The sequence below is a fragment of the Dromiciops gliroides genome, chromosome 4 (genome assembly GCF_019393635.1).
Source record: "Dromiciops gliroides isolate mDroGli1 chromosome 4, mDroGli1.pri, whole genome shotgun sequence".
Taxonomy (NCBI): Eukaryota; Metazoa; Chordata; class Mammalia; order Microbiotheria; family Microbiotheriidae; genus Dromiciops; species Dromiciops gliroides.
The window spans coordinates 336,003,533-336,024,661 of NC_057864.1; the positions used below are offsets into that span (position 1 = coordinate 336,003,533).

Below are 21,129 nucleotides of genomic sequence, written 5' to 3' on the forward strand. Positions count from 1 at the left end.
TAAGAGGCCTTTCCAGGTCATTCACCGACCCTCAGTGCCTTCCCTATAAAACTAGTTCCAATTTTTCCTGTCTATATCTGTTATGTATATAGTTTGCTTGTTGTCTCCCTTATTAGAATGTGAGTTCCTTAAGGGCAGAGAATGAGCTTTTTTTGTCTCTCTCTGAATCCCCAACACTTAGCATAATGCCTTGAACATAGTAAGTACTTAGTAAATGCTTGCTAGTGACAGTTCCATCAGAAATTAATGTTTAGTATTCATATGAAGGAACTCATTTGCTACCCATCATTCTAGGTTTAACTTTAAAAAACTGTGGCTTAGTTTAGTCAGCCAGATTTCCTCCATTTAACTATGACTAATAATGCCACTTTTGGTTTGCAATGTATTGCTTAGTTCTATTTTTTTAATTCACTGAGGTATTTTGATAAACATTAAATGTAATATATGGTCATAGTCATGACAACATGACAACAACATAGGATTTACAATTTTTAAAGATCTTTGTGAGACTCTGTTGGGACAAGAATGGTTCTAAAGATGAAGAACAATAGCATCAATTTGACATCAGCCCAGAAGGAATATGCAACACAGATTTAGTAAAAAAAAAAAAATTTACTAAATCTGTGTTGTTATAATATTCCTTCTAAAGTTTATAATCTTTTGCCACATTTCTTTGTATATTTAAATTTTCATGTTTAAAAATTAAAAAGTAGACTTTGAGGAAAAGAAATGTTTACCAATACATGTAATTTGTTCTTTGTAAAATAAATTCAGTGCCTCACTAGTGCCCTAGACTCAATAAATGTTTAACTATAAGATCAACATTATCTATATAGATTTTTTTTACTCTATGGAATCATGGAATGTTATATCTAGAAAAGACCTTGTATAGCCAATACCTGGCATACAGGAGGCACCTGATACATAGACTGTCATCCTATCATTTTACAAATGAAGAAACCAAGGATTAAAAAGATGAAATAACTTGTCAAAGGTTATACATTATATCAAATACTATATAAGCTAGACTTCGAAACACCATCTTAACTAAAAAGCAAATTATCTAGTAAACTACTTTTTTAATAACATTTTTTAAAATTCCAAGGACATACTTAAGAGAAATCAAAATAAAGCTTGAAGTTTCCTCAAATATAAATAATATTTGAGGGGCAGCTAGGTGGCACAGTGGATAAAGCACTGGCCCTGGATTCAGGAGTACCTGAGTTCAAATCCGGCCTCAGATACTTGACACTTACTAGATGTGTGACCCTGGGCAAGTCACTTAACTCCCATGGTCCCGCAAAAAAAAAAAAATTTGAGGAAAAGACTCACTCTCTTTTCCTTTTAAACTAAACATATAGTAGTACTTGGGTTTCATCCCTCCCACTTTAGATGGCATGAAACCCTAGTACTACTACATGTTTTAGATATTTCTTTAAGGAAAACCATGTCATCAAGGAAAGAATGTTCTAACATTCATTATAATGGGAAGAAATCAGTTACCTTTTCATAACTAAATAATAAACCTAAATAGTATTTCAAAAGTTTCTCTAAAAAAGATTAAGAGCAGTAAATGTTATGCAAACTAGAAAATCTGGATTTGGAAAATCCTAGAATTTACATTTCAATTTCTCACTCTTTACTATAGCACGAGTTGTACATTAATTATATGTTGGTCCCTTCAATTCCTGTTCAATCAATTTTATTGATTTCAAGGGTAAGCCATTATTTTTCAATCGGAAGAGTACAGAGAATAGGCCCAACTCACTGTAGGGAAGGGGAAAGAAATCAAAAGGAAAGAATGGAAATCACTTTTAAAAAGCCACCTATTTGTTTATTTATGTACCCATATACACCTAGTCTACCACTGAGCTTCACTGGTCTAACCTTTAAAGGAAGATAAAGACTGTATCACAGAAGTGAGAAAGTAGTACATTCCACATATAGGGGACATTTTCCTGTGCACATGGTAGGAATGCTCAATTTAAGAAACAGGTGCTCTTTTTTTTTTTGGTGGGGCAATGAGGGTTAAGTGACTTGCCCAGGATCACACAGCTAGTTAAATGTCAAGTGTCTAAACCAGATTTGAACTCAGGTCCTCCTGAATCCAGCGCCAATGCTTTATCCACTGCACCACCTAGCTGCCCTAATAGGTGCCCTTTTAAAGGGTTAGATCAGTTTCCTTTATTATGTCTTTGCCACATGCCCCCCCCCCCAAGCAGGTGAAATAGCACTTCCTTATCTATTCAAAATACCTTCTGTTATAATTATTTGCATAGATGCTACAACCTTCCAGTAGAGAATAACCTCTCGGGTGCCTTTTGTCATGGTATTGGACCTTATTAAATGTTTGCTGAACTGAATTCCTAAAGGCCAAGAGTATCAATATTTCTAATTTAACCATAATAACTATGTCTATTCAACATTCTTTGTAGGAGAGTTAATAGGCTTTCAGTTACATGTCTGAAAACTTAAATGTTACCATAAAGATAATAGATATTAATCTAGATTAAAATAACATTCTCTTTAGGGTTTGCAGTATTTTAACTATGTTAATATTATTTCCTTAAATTTAAGCTAGAGAAAAGATTTACCTTATAAACTCTAAAGGCTGTGTTCCTGCTTTTGTATTTACAAAGGAGGCTGGGCTTGACACCTCCTCGGTTTAAATCAAGCGCCAATTATTAACACCTAGCAGATTTTGTGGGAAGAGGAGGCACTAAGTGACTTCAAGACCAGATTCTACTGTAGTTTATATGGGAGCCCATAAAGGACCCAAGACACAGGAAGTAGAGACAGAGGGTACTATTTCCGTAACCTGTAATATATGTACTTATGTTTGTATTCCTGCCTAAGGTAGTCATCAATTATATGGATTATAAATTCAGCCGGCCTTCCTGATAGAGGTCAAAGTGAAAAAGCCCAAAGGAATGTTTCTCTAGCCTCTTATATTTGAAAAATCCTGGAAAATCTCTTGACAGGAGGGAAGAAAACATTTCTGAAGAAATGGAGGGGAATTAAAACCAGAGTCAAGAGACTGAAAAATAGAAGAATGTGTGTGATTTTTGAGAGAGAGACAGACAGACACCTACTGGAACTATGCAAAAAAATCTTCCAATAAACAATGAACTCCAGACCTTTTGAAGAAATAGTAGCATCAAATGATCCACAGAATAATAATGATTGATGGGCACGAGGAAATATGTTACTGGTCTCAGGGGAAAAAGATACAAGCATGGTTAGTGAGGATTTACTGCAGATAACTGAACTATCCATAATCATACTTGATATGGTTAGCTAATCAGAAAATGTGCCATCTTCCTAGAAAATATGTGCCAGAAATGATGAAATGTACATGACTTAAACTCCTAAAAATTACTCACTTTTGCTATTCAACGGCAAACCAATGAAATCCCTAAAAGTAACCCATATTCTCAAGATAAGAGGAAAAAGGGGAAAACAATTAAATTAACATACTAATAATGCTAAGAATTTTTCTAATGAAATAAGATTTTTAAAGGACAATACAGAGAGCAGAAACTGGACTTTTGGGATCACCACACTCTGCTTCTGCTGCTCTGCCTGGTTTCAAATTTCATGGAACAAGATTCTCCAAGCCAAGTATCCTTTGGTATTTCCCCTCCCCTTCCTTTTCCTGACTCCTTTTGTGTGTTGTCTGCCCCCATCAGTCTGTAAGATCCTTGAGGTCAGGCATAGTCTTTATTAACTGAGTCCCAAGCCCTTAGCACAGTGCCTGGCACATAGAAGGTGCCTAAAAGATATTTATTGGATATTTGATAAATGTGAAAAAGGTTGGAGGATCTCTGAGAAGGAAGGGGGATGAAAGGCATATGACCAAAACTTTTTGAAGAGCTGCACATATCTGTAAGACAAAACCCCCAAATGACCTAAGGCTTTCAAAAAAGGGATATGAAAAGGATTTTTAAAAAAAGATATATTCCCAGCAAGATCAACAAATACAGGCCAGGCCCACTACTTGGAAAACTGGTATAATGAAAAGACAGTACTAGAAAAAGCAAAACTAACTCAAATGTTCTTTTTTTCAAATTTGCTTGCCTTCCTGGAATGCTGGGATGCATCTTTTCTCTAAATGCTCTTCTTGGTGATCTCATCAGTGCCTTGGGAGCAATTATCATCTTTAAACAGATCATTCACAGACTTACATAGCCAGGAACATACTACCAACTGCTGACTGTACATATCCACATGGATGTCACATAGGCATCTCAAATTCAAACATCTCCAAATGATACTCATGTTAAAAAAAAAAAACAAAAACAAACCACCCTCTTCAAATTTCCCTATTTCTGTAAACATCATTGGAATCACCCTTGAGACCTTTATTTCTTACCCCTCCCCCCCATACAATCTCTTACTTTGGTAAGTGATCATAAACTCACTTAACTTGGTAAGTCTTTTCAAGTCCAGCTCCACGACATTTCTCACATGTCCCCTAACTACTCACACAGACTTGGATCCTAGGTTCAGGTCCTTATTATCTCTCCAGGACCATTTCAACAGTCTTTTAACTGGTCTCCCAATTAGTTTCCAGTGTCTCCCCTCCCCTATTTACCAGTTGCTAAACTAATATTTTTAAGTCAATGATGTCTAATTCTAAATCTTCAGTGGCTTTCTATTGATTCTAAAATCAAATACAAAATCAATTGTCTGGAACTGTACAATTAGGCTCCAACATAGCATTCCAAGCTTATGTTATTCCTTTCATGAATTCCCTATTATAGTCCAACAGGCCTACTACCTATTCCCCACATGTGTCATTCTATCTCCTGACTGTGTCTGAACAGGTTGTCCCCTGTATCTAGAATGCACTCCACTCCCTCCTCCCTTCTGCCTCTGAGAAGCCCTAGCTTCCTTCAAAGCAGAACACAGAAGCCACTTCCTAGATGAGGCTTTCACTGATCACTCCAGTGTCAGTGTTTATGCCTTTATGAAATGTATTACAAGTTACTGGCTTTCCCCCCCATTTTTAAGCAACAACACTCCTAATCACTAGAACTGCATTTGCAATAATAAATCCACATAAAGGCTGGCCTTGGTGTTTACTTTTTATTTACATATCTATCTACCTATAAAATCCCTCCAACATAATAAAAATGCTTGAGCATAAGAACTATTTGCTTTTTGATCTCTGGGGTCTATCTAGTATAAGGCCTTCCAACAGTAGGTGCTTAATAAATGTTACCTATGCTGAACTGAATCCTGATTTTTCAAAAAGAAAAATGGAATTTTAAAAATTCAGACCAATGATCTTTATATCTATTTCTTTTCTTTTCCTTTTTTATTTTTTAAATTTTTTGCAGGGCAATGAGGGTTAAGTTTTATTTCTAACACTTTATCTAAAATTAAGTCTCAAACTCAACCCAACAATTTGCTTACTCCCATTTCTTCAAACTGTTAAGCATCATAAAAACAGGAGCCATAATATGTATATCTTCTACTACAGCTGTGAAAACAAGGTTCTTAACAAATATCAAAAAACACAATTTCTGAATCATTTTGGTTAATCACATATTCTAGAAAGCATCTCTTATTTTGAGTAAAAATGGCAAACTGCCAAACTACTATCAATTCATTTCCCTATTAGGAAAAAAAAAATCAAAATTATCCAAAACTTTCAGTGGCAACCAAAAGGTTAAATGTCTTTTTGATTTTGCAGCTCAATTAAATCTTGGCTTAATTACATAACCTGCTTTAACTCCTTGTCTTTTTTTTGTTTGAATCTGAAATTTTGCACTTATGGAAGCAAGATAAAATGCATGAGTTTTTACAATTGGCTAATGGAATTTGAGAGAAATTTTCTAATAAAACTTAAAGAAATAGCTTCTGAAAAAGTAAGAAGGATTTTAAGAAAATTGCTTGAAGTTTCATAGAAAAACCAACCTGCAGATGTAGTGATAACTGCCTTGTTACTAATACAAATGGTACTTTCTTTTCTTTTTTGTGGTCATCAACTATGTTTCAGAGGGAGGTTAAAAATCGTTAGATCTAAAATGAAAACCTATAAAAACACACTGAAAGGCTCAGGATGTCTTAAAAGAGTTTTCTTAGTTTCATAAGCTTTACTTATTTCTCTTTCACAAAGGTCTGGGAAATTAAAATTAGCATTTGAAAGTATTCAAAAATGTTTAAACTTTTCATTTAGTTGTTATGTTCTACAGACAGGTGCCCTTCTTATCAAAAGAACTGTACCATCTGCTGTGTCACAATTATGACAAATTTTCATCCTTGGCTAAGCAAAAGCTAGAGAATAACCTTTTTCATATAATGGAAGCTACTGGGGTTTTTTGTTTTGTTTTGAAGCAAAAACTTTCCTAATAAGCAAAATTCAATTTGCAAATATAATTCCAAATAAAAGATTCCCTAGTTTCCTTCAAGTCTCAATTAAAGTCTCCCCTTCTGCAAGAAGCCTTTCTTCATCCCCCTTAATGTTAGGTCTCTCAGAAATTATCTCTAATTTATCCTGTATGTAATTCGTTTGTACATAGTTGTTCACATGCTGTCACCCACTAGCCTTATATAACTCAATGGTGGTAAGAAATTCTATGATTTTGGCTTAGGTTGTCTCTCAGCTACAGTACCTTCAACATTCTCTACACAGAAATTGTACAACTCCAACCTATTAAAAGTTAATCCAAAAGGCCTTCCCTAATTTTGACTAGTCCTCTTCAAAACACTCTCTTAGATGTTTTGCTCTTTATGTCAAATCTATAATGTTCAAACTTAATTTTAAGACTTATTTACTAGTCTACATATTTATAATGGTTCTCTCAGCAACTCTACCCCACAGACAAATGAGGTAGTTTTAATTTTTCCCTTCACCTATTCCAAGTTCCATACCTTTATCTAAGCTATCTATCTGAATATCACTAAAGGAATTTTCCTTCATTCACGAGTATCCTAAAATCTTCCTTTAACACCAGAGATAGATAAAAGTTTATATGCCTAATATCATGGCGGATACAAAAGTATATTAATTAGTCCCTGAACTAAGGAAACTTATTAATTTACACAAGACGGCCACATAAAATAAATGCAAAGGAGAGGTAGACAAAATAAGAAATCTGATGAAGAAGAGAACACTTTCATGTGAAGGGAGCAGTAGGGGATCAGGTAAGCCCCATAGAGGAAGTAGCTAGCATTGTATGAGAAAAGGCACAGAGACTAGAGAGAGCAGGAGGTAAGTGGTGGAGAGAGTCTGAGCACAGAATACCATATAACTACATAGGCTACTAGTCAATTGCTTATGCCGCATCAAGGTCCCTCTAAAGAACTTTAGTATCAATTATGAGACATATAAGAGAAACTGGCACAGGACCATCTAGCATGGCATGCCCTTATCAAAGAAGGTGCTGTGCTTCATAAGGAAAACAGAACTGAAGTAGCTCAAAAGAAATACAAGATGTGCAAATTTAGAGACATCTCCATCCCAAATGTTCATATAGACTATTTATGCCCAACCTGTAGTAGAGCCTTCCAAGCTCATATTGGTCTGATTAGCCAGAGCCAGACACACTGTACACTAACCCCAACATGATGTAATTTTGGCCTTCTTTGAGCATATTGGGCAAACAACAATCCAGTAAGCAGTGGGAAACCACTTAAGGTTTTTACATATGTACATGTACACACATATATACATATATTTTGCCAAATGTTCCGATATCTGATTTGTATCAGTTGTCAAGATCCTGGCTTCTCATACTGTGATAACTGAATGTGGGGGTAACAAAAAATTTGGCAACAGTAAAAGGTTATATATACCTATTTTATATACCTATATACCTGGGATCACAGAAAAATTTCTCAGGTGAAAAGGGGTCACAAGTGGGAAAAGTTTAAAAAGCCCTGATCAACACTTCAGGTAATGGAGCAGATTCTGTGAGTTCTCTAATTTTATACAGGCTCCAAAATTAAGTACTTATGAGGGAAAAATTGAAAAGCATTGTTCTCTTAACATTCAATCAAATGAACAACATATTTCTTGTCAATTAATTATTAGTCATTGGATAGTTCTACCAGTACCAGTAAAAACCAGAAAAACTCAATAGAGGGGGCAGCTAGGTGGCGCAGTGGATAGAGCACCGGCCCTGGAGTCAGGAGTACCTGAGTTCAAATCCGGCCTCAGACACTTAACACTTACTAGCTGTGTGACCTTGGCAAGTCACTTAACCCCAATTGCCTCACTTAAAAACAAACAAACAAACAAAAAAACTCAATAGAAATGCCATTACAAATTACAACAAAATGCATTAAATATCTGGAAGTAAACCTAGCAGAGTATACATCAGATTGACATAAATAAAACTACAAAACAATTTTTATAGATCTAAAATGAGGTCAGATTAGCAAATATGAAAAAAAAGAGAAAAAGATAAGTACTTTATGAGGTATTAGGGCCTAAACTGCAGAGCCTTGGTATACCTTGTAATTATACCAGCTCTTTTCATGGCAGCCAAAAACAGAAAACTAAAGAGGTGCCCACTTATTGGGGAACAACTAAACAAATTACTATATATGATATATGGATGGAATATCATTGTGTCATTAGAAATGATGAAATGGACAATTTCAGAAGAACTGTAAAGACCTTTATGATCTGAATGAAATGAGCAGAATGTGGGAGAATTTCCACAATGACAAATAGGGAAAAACAACTTTGAAAGACTTTAGAACTCTGATCAATGCAATGATAAATCACAAGTCCAGAAAAATAAAAGTGAATTACATTACTTACTTCCTGTCAGAGCAATGATGGACTTAAAACTCAGGATTAGAAAGACACACACATACACAATGCAGGAAGTTGTTCTACTGGCTTATGTACTTATGAGGGTTTTGTTTGTTGCTGCTCTATTGGGAGAGGGTAGCAACAGGAAGGAAAGAGCTGAAAAAATGTTTTAAAAAACAAACGCAGATCTAAATAATTGAAGAAGCATTTAATATTCATGCCTAAGCTAGCTTAATTCAATAAAAAATAATTCAAATTTAACTCTATATTTAACATACCAATCTGATAAAACAAAATAAAATTAATAAAAAGGACAAAAGAGCAAAAACATCAAGGGAAATAATATTTGGGGTTTTTTAAAAGGTAAAAAAGAAGGGGTAATAGTATTACCAGATCTTAAGTTAAATCTGAAAACAGCAAATTTTCCAAATTATCTGGTAATAAGAAACCAGCAAAATAGATGACTAGAAAACCATAATTAAGAGTCTGGAGCAAATGGATACACTATAGTATTTGGTAAACCTAAGAACACAAATTACTGGGGAAGAAACTCATTATTCACCAAAATTTTCAGGGAATACAGGATTGTACTGTGGCAGAAAATGAATTTAGACAGGCATCATATCTTATACCACAGTAAATTCCAAATGGATGAATAATCTAAACATAAAAAGACCAAATGGATGAATAATCTAAACATAAAATGTGGATGGGGAAAATTTCTTAACAGTCCTCCTAATAAAGGAAATTTAAAAAGATAAAATAATTATTTAAATTATGTAAAAATAAAAAGTATTTTTCACAAATAAATGTGGTTAAAAATAAGAAGAGATAACGACTGGGAAAAATTTTGCATAAATCCTCTTTGATAAAAATCTAATATTCACACAAATGTATACTCTATTAAAATTAAGAGCCATTCCCACAACAGAATAAAGGATATAAACAGGCAGTTTCTAAAAGAAAAAATACCTGAAAAAAGTGTTCTAATATTTCACAAAGAAATATTTATCAAATTGGCAAAAAGGTAAAAGATTTCAGGAGTGGAAGGGGGGTGGAAGGGGGAGAGAGGGAATGGCCTCAGTGGGGAAAGGGACACACCAGTCACACTGCTGGAGCTGTGAAATGATAGAATTATTTTGGAAAACAACATAAAATCTTACAAGTTAAGTCATAAAACTTCATGCCCTCTGACCCAGCAATCATATTATTAGGTTTATATCCAAGGAAATTGTTGACAGGAAGAAAAGTCTTTTCTTAACAAAAACACACAAAATTATCATCTATAAGGGCAAAGAGTTGGATATAAAACTTGTACCCAATGAGTAAAGAATGTCTCAAAAAATGATGGTACATAAACCTAAGAGGATACCATTGCACCATTAGAATACAAAGAATTCAAATAAACATAAAGAGTTCTAAGAAATGATATAGAACAGAGGTGTCAAATATATTGCAGCCTGCCCAAACTAGGTTAAAATGTAATTAGAAGATATTTAACTAACTAAATAAAAATACAATAGAACAAAGATACATTAATAAGTAATTTTCTAAGTCAATGTGTGATCCATAGGGATTCTGAAGTATGATTTGTATTTCTATTTGAGTTTGACCCATTGATGTACAGTGAAGAAATAGATAAAAAAATAACACTGACTACAGTTATGAAATCACACAATAAACAGCAACAAACTTCATGTCAAATAAAATGAACAGTGGTAGTTCTTTTACCAAATGATAAACTCTAAAATTATATGGTGGCATGTCCTGCTCTTTTCTGTTATTATTGTGCTTAATTATATGGGGGGGGGGTGGGATAGGGACAGGATATGTTTGGGTTTGGGTATTTGTTTATGTTTTGTCTTCTGAATGAAAATAAATTCAATAATGTTAAAAAAATTCAAGTGAAATAATTTCTTTTAAAGGGTTTCAGAGGGAAGAGTACTATATTTACCATTTTGTAATCCCATCCAGAGTTGTTTATGATCCTTTTTCTGCATTTCATTGATGACTTGACTTTTATGCTTTAAAGCATCAGCTTCCTTCATACAAGACATAAAATGAGCTTCAATTGTATCCTTAGATGGACAATGGAGAAGATCTTTCTCTGGAAAACTCTATCACATAAGCAAAAAAAAAGAAAATCACCAGATGGGCAATAAAAGATAAATGAAGTAACCACATGAAAATTGTAGTTTTATTCCCACATCAATAAAATTAACCTTCCTTCTTTACTCCTTAATTCCCTGACTTGGCTTAAATTTAAATAAGAATTTACATTTCTTCAATTTTTAATTGGAGATTAGCATATTTAATAACTACGCATTCTATAGAAGCTTAAAAAAAACTTTGTCTTCCTCTACCATAACAACAAAAATTGCTGTAGAAAGAGAATGGTTTTTTCCTTTGGGTTCCCGATCTCTTAAAAATGGGGCGTTATAAAAGGGGGAAAAGCATGTTGCAATTTTAAATATATAGAATTTCCTATAGTTTTTTTTTTCCTCCTTGCATAAAATGTTTGTTACATATTAAACAAACACCTACTATGTGCCAGGCACTGTGCTAAGTATCATACAGGTGTGATTCCTTTGGGGTTGTATCTGTCAAGGAATCTAGCATGATCTTAAAATATGCATGACAGACTTCTAGCCTTCATTCTAGTAAAGAGGCTAAAAAAATGGGAAAATTGTCAGACAGGCTTTTCATTATGCAATGAAAAGTTAGTTCTTTGATCCAAAGACTCCACTTCTATAATTACATATGTTCCAAGGAGGTTATACATAGCAGAATTAAGACTCGTATGCACAAAAATTCATACAAATATTATTTGTGATCATAAAAATATGAGAAAAATATGTCCAATTACTCAGAAATAGTTTAACAAATTATATATGAATTTCTGTACCACAAGAAATGACAAATATAAAGAAATTTAGAGAAACATGATAAATCTTATATAAAGTAATAAAGAAAGCACAGCAAAAAGACCACATACATAATGACTATAATAATGTAAATAAACTGATCAAATGCAACAGATTATATTAGTACCATAATGCCAAAAAGACACCTTTCTTTTTTTTTTTTTAACTTTTTTTTTTTTTTTGGTGAGGCAATTGGGGTTAAGTGACTTGCCCAGGGTCACACAGCTAGTAAGTGTTAAGTGTCTGAGGCCGGATTTGAACTCAGGTACTCCTGACTCCAGGGCCGGTGCTCTATCCACTGCGCCATCTAGCTGCCCCAAGACACCTTTCTTATTACTAATACCTTTTAAAGGTACTTTATTTCCCAATTACATGTAAAAACAATTTTTAAAATTTGTGTGTTTTTTTTTTAATTTTGAATTCCAAATTCTTTCCCTCTTTCCCTTCCCCTCCCTGGGACAGCAAACAATCTGATATAGGTTATGTGTATGCAAACATATAAAATGTGTCCATATTAGTCATTTTGTGTGAGAAGACTCAAATGGAAAGGAAGAAAAAAGGGAGGGGGAAGAAGGGAGAGAGGAAGGAAGGAAGGAAGGAAGGAAGGAAGGAAGGAAGGAAGGAAGGAAGGAAGGAAGGAAGGAAGGAAGGAAGGAAGGAAGGAAGGAAGGAAGGAAGGAAGGAAGGAAGGAAGGAAGGAAAATAGTATGTTTCAGTCTGTATTCAGACAAGAGCAGTTCTTTCTTTCTCTGGAGGCAGAAAGCATCTTTCATCATGAGTCCTTTGGGATTGTCTTGGATCACTGTACTGCAGAGAACAGTCAAGTCATTCACAGTTCTTTATGGTGTACAATGTTCTCTTGGTTTTGCTCACATCACTCAGCATCAGTTCATGTAAGTCTTTCCAGGTTTTTCTGAAAGCATCCTGCTCATCATTTCTTTCTTTCTTTCTTTCTTTCTTTCTTTTTTTGGGGGGAGGGGTTGTTATTGTTTTGTTTGTCTGTTTTTTGCGGGGCAATGAAGATTAAGTGACTTGCCCAGGGTCACACAGCTAGTCTCAAGTGTCTGAAGCTGGATTTGAACTCAAGTCCTCCTGATTCCAGTGCCAGTGCTCTATCCACTGCGCCACCTAGCTGCCCTCATCATTTCTTATAGCACAATAATAGTGCATTACATTCATGTATCATAACTTGCTCAACCATTCCCCAATTGATGGACATCCCCATGATTTCCAGTTCTTAGCTGCCACAAAAAGAACTGCTTATAAATATTTTAATACAGATGTTCTTTTCCCTTTAAAAAAATCTCTTTGGGATACAGACATAGCAGTGATATTGTTCAATCAAAGGGTATGCACAATTATATAACCCTTTAGGCATAGGGGAATGTACTTTGTTAAAGGCTGATTTTTAAACACTTTGGAAGCTATTCCTATGACAAAACAAAATGTAACAATAATGTTTAAAACAAACTAAAAAATATAGATGAACATATTACAGCAAAGACTTAACTCTGAATTTGTTCAAGCAACTAACAGAATGAGATGTAGATACCATGTGTTAATGCTTTTTGATAAAATTAATGAATACAAAATTTTAATCCTTTTTTAATAGATGAGAACTTAGGTTCAGAGAGCTTCAGTGCCTTACCAATTCCCACAATGATGTACTGAAAGATAGCAAGTTATTTTTTAATTAAACAATACCGTGGATTTGAAAGATATTATTTTTCTGATTCAACTGTATTAATTCTCTGACTATCCTTCATGAAAATACTAGACAGTTCTGAAATTGAGAATACTAGTAGTTCTCTCTCTATATTATAGAATTCACTTGATAACATTTTTACCCATGAAACTATTATTTATGTGTGCATATATACATATAAACACACACACACACACACACACACACACACACACACACACATATATTCATTCACTCACTGGGACCTGTTAAAAATTGGAAAATATACTTGAGAACTCAAACTAGCCATCAGTTTGTTTTAAAATTTCAGAATAAATCAAACTGAAGCTTAAGTTTTTTCTGCTTATGTTTTATAACAAACTCACTATAAGTGTTATACACATTTTCTACCTGCATATAGCTTTCATGAGTCCACTAAGATGCTCCCTCCGGGTGCCCATAGCTTTCATAGCACCCCATGACCCACCTAATTATTAAGAGCTGAGCTGAGATTGGAATCCAGATTTTCTGACTCCACATTCAGTCTTTTCAGTGTTCCACCCTGACACAATCATTCTCAAGGACAGACTATATGTGTGTGGGTGTATACCCCCCCCTCCATTATCACATATTCTCTTCCCCCCCTCTTTTTTTGTTTCTTTCTTTGTGAGGCAACTGGGGTTAAGTGACTCGCCCAGGGTCACACAGCTAGTAAGTGTCAAGTGTCTGAGGCCAGATTTGAACTCAGGTCCTCCTGAATCCAGGGCCGGTGCCGTATCTACTGCACCAGCTAGCTGCCCCGATCACATATTCTCAAAATCTCTTCAAGTCCCTAACTCTACCTACTTCGTTTTCCCCAGCAGATCAACTCACTTTTGTTTTGTTTTTTGTTTTTGCAGGGCAATGAGGGTTAAGTGACTTGCCCAGGGTTACACAGCTAGTAAGTGTCAAGTATCTGAGGCCGGATTTGAACTCAGGTCCTCCTGAATCCAGGGCCAGTGCTTTATCCACTGCGCCACCTAGCTGCTCCCAGATCAACTCACTTTTTATTTCAGTTCAATAAACACTTTTAATAAACATCTATTATAAATGTACCTGGGCACTGTACAAGACATCAACAACATAAAATTAAATGTGAAACAACCCTTGCCCTTAAGTAACAAGGTCTGCCAAGGCAGGAGGGGGAAGAGGAAGGTTGGAAGAGAGGAAGGAGCATGGACACAAATACAGGTTAAATAAATACAAATATATATACAAAATAAACAACTGAGATAATAGATACCTTCAAACTTAAATGTTTCTTTCTCTTTTATACCTCAAAAGCTGTCTTATGCTACTCCTTTTCCTTCTTTCCATTCTCAGAATTTGGGAGGGCCTTCCTTGCCACAGGTAATCTCTCTAACTATGCCCTAAAGGCAACCCCTCCAGTTTCTCTCAGAATTTTGCTCCACTAAGCATCTCTTTCGTTGCTTTATAATACTTTTCTTATTCAATGGCCAGATGAAAACTATTGAGGTAGATCAACCACTGGAGGACATTCCCTGGGTTAAAAATATCTCCAATGTAAAATGTCAAGTGGCAGTCAAGCTGGGCTATGTTAAGCCCCACAATGCTTTGTAGGACAGAGACCTATATGAGATAGGGAAGAACAAATGATGGAAAGCTTATATTCTATCCTTGACCTTGTAGCCATGTATCTACCTACTCAGTGGAGCCTTTGTGTTCACCTCAATTTTGGCTTGGATCATGTAACAAAGGATTCCATGGCTATCTGGAAGGTAGGAGTAGGATACAGAACACAACCAAGATATTACTACTGGGTACCACAGAACTATTGCCCCAAATATATTGGGGAGCGGGGGGCAGCTAGGTGGTGCAGTAAATAAAGCACCGGCCCTGGATTCAGGAGGACCTGAGTTCAAATCTGACCTCAGACACTTGACACTTACTAGCTGTGTAACCCTGGGCAAGTCACTTAACCCTCATTGGCCCCCCCTCTCCAAAAGATTTAGAGGGCATCTGGGCTTCATCATAATTCTAAATACAATGTTAAGGTTGAGGAAATAAATCCTAAAGTGAGTTCTCTGTCATCAGAAGAAGGAAAGAGAAATTGTGACTTCTGCTATTTAGTTTAGTATTTTAACTGCTAAATTGTTCTTTTACAGAAGCTAGCTATTATACATTTAAATGTATAATTTTCTTTTTCTTTTACTTAATCTAAGTTGACATCATCAATTTGCACATCTCCAGAGAACATGAATCTCTGAAAATCATTAGAGCAAAATGTTGCTTACTCTATGAATATGTTTTCCCCCAAAAAGGAGAAAGGCTTGAAACAATTTTTCAAGCTATACTTTAATTGGTTTAAGCCTTAAAAAGAATGCATGAATATGGATGGTCATCACACCCAAGAATATACCCAAGAATATAAGACAGCAACTGATATGTAGAAGTTAATATTTCAGAGCTCCTAAAATTTTCATTTCAGTTAACTAAAATTTTGAGTATTGTCTTCATTAACTTCAAAGTGACTAATCTGGACAAGGAGGGGGTCTGAAATCCTGGCCCCCACCAGGTACAGTTTCCTTCTCTACTCTGATTCCTCAAGGCTTATTTTTGGGGTTTACCTACCCTGACCCCTTGGAATGCAATCATTAGAGTGGTTGCCAGTGTTAGCTTTTCCTTCCCCTTTCTTAGTTGGGGTTTTGTTTTGTTTTTTTGATAGAACATTATAATGTAAAAACCTCTGATGTTTTTATAATGGGTGATAGGCAACCCTTCTTTCTGACCCAAGGTACCCTATGGAAATCAAGGGCTTTTGGTTACTTGAAACAATAAAATTTAAGTTTGGTTGTGTTTTTGGTGGAGGAAGGAGGAATACAATAAGCCAAAACTAGTGTTCCATTCTTGTGTTAGCTATGGGACATAAAGAGTATAATCAACTATATACTAACACAGATTAAAGTGGATAAAAAAACTAATGGTAAGACTATCTAGTAGTATTATTCTCTATATACAGTAGCATCAGGAAGATATCAGCAGGCAGTTGTAACATTCTGTATACTACTAAACAAAAAAGAATACCTAATTTTGCTTCTCAAATTACTTTTAAATCTTTTCATCTACTATAGTAAAAATGTCAAAGTCAAAAAATTGTTATTTTTTAAATTACTGTCTATGTTCTTAAGTTCTTGGCTTAATAAAAATGAAATTCTCTCTAGGCTATAAGTCACCAACAGGCCATGAACAACTCTACTATGTTAGTGCCCCAAATGCAGACCTGAAAGTTCCTTTATGACTTTCGTAAGGGTGTAAATGAGGATTCAGTTTCAACACTCATGCAGTGTAGGCCCTCCCTAGATCAAAGATTAACATGGTATCAAAATGTCTGATTTTCCTGAAGGTGATAATTACAGCACTGTCCTCTAATGACTGAAATTTTGCCAGACAAAAAGCTTCATTTAGTTATCTGAGTTTTTATTTCACTGACTTTCCAGAATGTATAAAAAATTTATACCACAAAACACTAAGCCCCTTGAAAATTATCAAAATACTCCTGAAGATGAAATGTCTTAACACTATCCTCTTCCAACCACTTCCTAAACTTACCCACCAGACTGCTGCCTAACCACATGTACCCTACATGTCAGCTGACAGTTCATTTTTGGGAAGTGCAACAGAATAGCTCCACTCACCTACAAAGAGGATTTTAATATAGTAGAGAGAAATGAAGAAACAAACAGAATGGGCATAGACTTCCCTTTGAAAGGGCAAGTGAGAGGTACAGCTCCTCTAGAAAAAAAATGCTATCTATAGCCTTTATGAATGTTAGGAGAAAAATTGTGCCACCCAAAAAAATTACTCCTTTTTTTTTTTATAAGTTCCAGGAGGAAAACACTTTACAAAACCATTTTTGATTCACTCCCTCCTCACCTTCCTTTCCCTTAGGTAAATGAATCAAAGCAATTTTGGTTAAAATTTGCTAACCCTATACTTGAAATTTTTTAAAAAGCTCTTAAAAAGAATACTTCTAAACATATCTATCTTCCTTACTGGCACTATTAAGGCATAATAAAACTTTAAACATCTTTGCCAGGAGTTCAGAAAAGAGTAGTAGTAAGGCCCACCAAATAATTCCAGAAGGACAAATGATTAACAATTTACTTTTTAATTCCATTCCTAATACTAATCTGGAATCAGAATTGGGAAACACTATTTAAACTGTACCTTAAAATGTACTGTGATGTTCCAAGGAAGAGCTGTATTTGATGCAAGAAGATCAAACAGCAAACCAATTGGATAATGCCTAAAAGTGAAAGAAGGCATTTTAAGGTGAAAGTGAATATTTACAGTTATGGCAACAAATAAAAATAAATTTCCAGCATATGATTGTACATCAAAAATCTAGGGAAGTCCAATCACAAATCACATAAAGGCAAAGTTTTATTTAGTTTACATGCCTGGGCTAACATGATACAATTTTCAGTCATCAGGTGGTTTTTCCTCTTCTACTTGATTCCCCTCTGAAGCCTCATTATACATAATGAACAGATTACACTAAAGATATCTTTCATAAAGCTGTTTAAACTCTATGTGTATCTTTATTAAATATGCTATAACTACTATAATATTAAAGCATACAATTACCAGCCCTGTGTTTAATACATACAACTTTAATATCTGAATCTAAATTAGTGATAAATGTTAGTATTACCAGTGAATTTGAGCCTCATTTAAATATGTAATAAATTAAATAAAAAATTAATAAATTTGATTAGAAACACAGTTTAATAAAGCAAATCTTATAGATTTTAATGCAGAAAACCAGTCATTTTTCAAATGTGCAGTGGAACAGATTAACTCAACAAACCTAAATGAATTAATATTCTCTCAAAAAAAAAGGGGGGGGAGGGAGATAAAGTGGTGTATTAAAGCTTGGCTCTTAAGAGGCACGGTTATATTGAGGCAAATTATTCCAGTATTTCTTGAGAACTTAAAAGCTAAGTTAGATGTTATTTCAATTCTTTTAATTATAGTTAGGATTTAAAGACAGTTAATGGTACTTATGATTCATTTCTTTCCTATACAATCAGGCAAAAGTTGACAATTTTTTTTTATTAAAAAAAATAAATTATCAAAGATTATGTAATTAGTATTTAAGATAAATAACCATTTCCACTACAGATATCAGAGAAGAAAATGGGCAGTACTGGGGGGGGCAACAGGAAATGCAGAAAATTAATGTATCACACTGCCTGCTTTTTGATTTTACTCATTCATTCTCTAAATAGTCTCCTTTTCTCACTTCTAGATCACTATTTTGGAGTAGTAGAACTACTTCTTTAATATGACCTATAAACTGTACATTCCCTTAAGGAATCAACTCTTGCCAAACAATTTCTATCAATTTAATGACCAGGTCAATAAAGTCCTATGATTTTCAAACTGTAAATGGTAAATCAAACTGCCTCTGAAATATAAAGTGAAAATGTGTTTTCATTGATGGCTTTCTTCAAAGTATAACTATGGTTCTGTACCTGACCTGGAAATTGTGTACCTGTCAGTAGTTCAACAAAATTTAAAAGTTTTAAATATTCATCTGCCTTAAATAGATATTTTCAAAGACTTATGTGCCCAGATGACCATTACCATGCACATATGAAAGCATACATCACTACTAAAATAAATACTTGGAAACTTTACTAAGTATCTTAACTGGATTAATGGGGAAAGGAAAAGAGACAGAGGAGTCAGTTTTGAGTGAGAATGTAACTCAAACTCAACATATCTACAGAGTTCCTTGCAAGTAGAGATTGTTTCATTCATTGCATTCGTATTCCCACAGTGCTTGATTCATTCAATATAATAGTTGCTAATTATTTTATACCTGGTATCAAGCTTTTGGGAGCTCAACAATACTGGTCCTATGATTGGAGCCATATGGTGATACATCACTAGGTCCAAATCTGAAAACTTAGTAGGACCCCCTCCATGCTTGACTTCTACTTGGCATGGCCTTTGAGAACCTTAGTCATCTCCAAACCACAATGAAGTACTGAAGGGCTTTGGTGGGCATACTTCAAAATTAGCAGATATTACTTTTTTAGGGTAAAACCCTACTCACTAATTACCTTCTAAATTCCATGATTTCTTCATTTGCCCTTTCCCTACCAGATAAACAGAATCAGCTTTTGTACAATGAATTTTGATTTTTGTTTGTTTTTTGGAGAGTAGGTCTCCCTACCAGTGTAGCAGTCTCTCAAAGCCCAATCACATGACTGACTGGAACAGAAGCTTGGTTTCTGACCTGGGATAGCTGAACCCTCTTTAGGCAGCTTAGTTTGGTGGCAACTTGCTCCCAGCAGCTGCCCATATTAGTGTCTAATTTAGTAAAGATATCAATTGCTTTTAGCCCTACTGCAGTTCAGACCTCCAAAGGTCAAAACAATTCACCAACTGAGTTCAACCCACTCCCCAGACGGGGCAGGGATTATAGGCATGTACTATGTACTATGACCAGGGAGATGATAATTTCTCAAGTAGAGAGATATGTGGGTGCATGACACATTGTTGATTTGCTCTTAATTCAAACCAAAGACTGAGAGAATATATTACATCAAATTAATTTTACCAGTTAAAATGTGATTCCATGAAATGCTTAGTAATTGTAATATATGTACTATTGCAATGTCTGTCATACCATCGGTAAAAATGTTTTTTAAAGTCTTAACATCAGACTAAATTACATAACTTGAATTAAAACAAATGTTTATTACCAAGCTCTCTCTGAAAACACATTTCAAAATAAAATCTTCAAAATCTAGATCAGAATACCTGTCAAATATTAAGAAGTCAAGAAACTATTAATTTTTAATTATTAAGCTAAACTTAAAACATACTGGACAACTTTCAAATATGTATAAGAGCTCTATGTGAAAATTTTGTGGACTAGAAATGAATGAAGAAAATTACTAATAACATGGATAGGGACACAGACAAGACTTGGATAGAATTGGGGATGGGGATAAGGAAGGGAACAAGGATAGAGATGGTGACGGGGAGATCTCTGGTTCCATGGCTTATAGAGACCTCTGGGTAAAGAAACTCCCTCTACCAATGCACCTTCTCTTTTAACTAGTCTTAGAGAGTTGCCTAGAGCAACAAGAGATTAAGTAATATGTGTAGAGAAACATTGCTATTATGTATAAGAGGACACACACTTGACACCATGTCTTCTAGACTTTCAGGCTAACTTTCTAACCACAATGTCATGATGCATCTATACAAAGATGTGGAAAACTCATATTTAAATGCAAACTAAAGATGGTTTTAAAGTGTCTATGTAGCTTTAAAAAATAGTTTAAATCAACCTTTCTGCCCTGCTGTAACCTTCTCAACACTCCCAAACAGACCTTCCCACCCTTACCTTGGGGCCATGCTGTCCTGATTGTTGACAGTTCATCATGTCTAGGCCAGCCCCAGCCAACCAATCATGCTTCAGACATCTTTCTTCCATGCCACCACAAAGGTACTCCACCCAGTGCTCTGGGAACTGTACTTTACCTCATGCTCCAGAACTGTAATGAAAGCAACACTACCATTGCTTCTGGAAAAACTATGTCAAGTGATTGCCTTATGGCTCTACCCACAATCCCTGTGACTTCCTGGGTCGAAGTGATCCTTACTGGCTATCACTTCTGTGATGAAATAATGAGATTTAGCAGATACTCAAAGACCCACCTGGAGATTAA

The 21,129-nt window shown here is 35.0% G+C and overlaps 1 protein-coding gene across 3 annotated transcripts in view; it reads right to left on the reverse strand.

The window, feature by feature from the left end:
• ATG5 (autophagy related 5) overlaps positions 1-21,129 on the reverse strand; it is a 140,064-nt gene that overhangs the window by 88,875 nt on the left and 30,060 nt on the right. For 2 of the 3 annotated variants that reach the window (XM_043963010.1, XM_043963011.1), the window contains exons 4-5: positions 17,606-17,684; positions 10,725-10,887 (exon numbers count right to left, since the gene is read on the reverse strand). In XM_043963010.1, the coding sequence (XP_043818945.1) occupies positions 10,725-10,887; positions 17,606-17,684 (242 nt within the window). Of the gene's footprint in view, positions 1-10,724; positions 10,888-17,605; positions 17,685-20,804; positions 20,935-21,129 lie in introns of those variants that run through there. The other variant, XM_043963012.1, reaches the window with a different exon arrangement.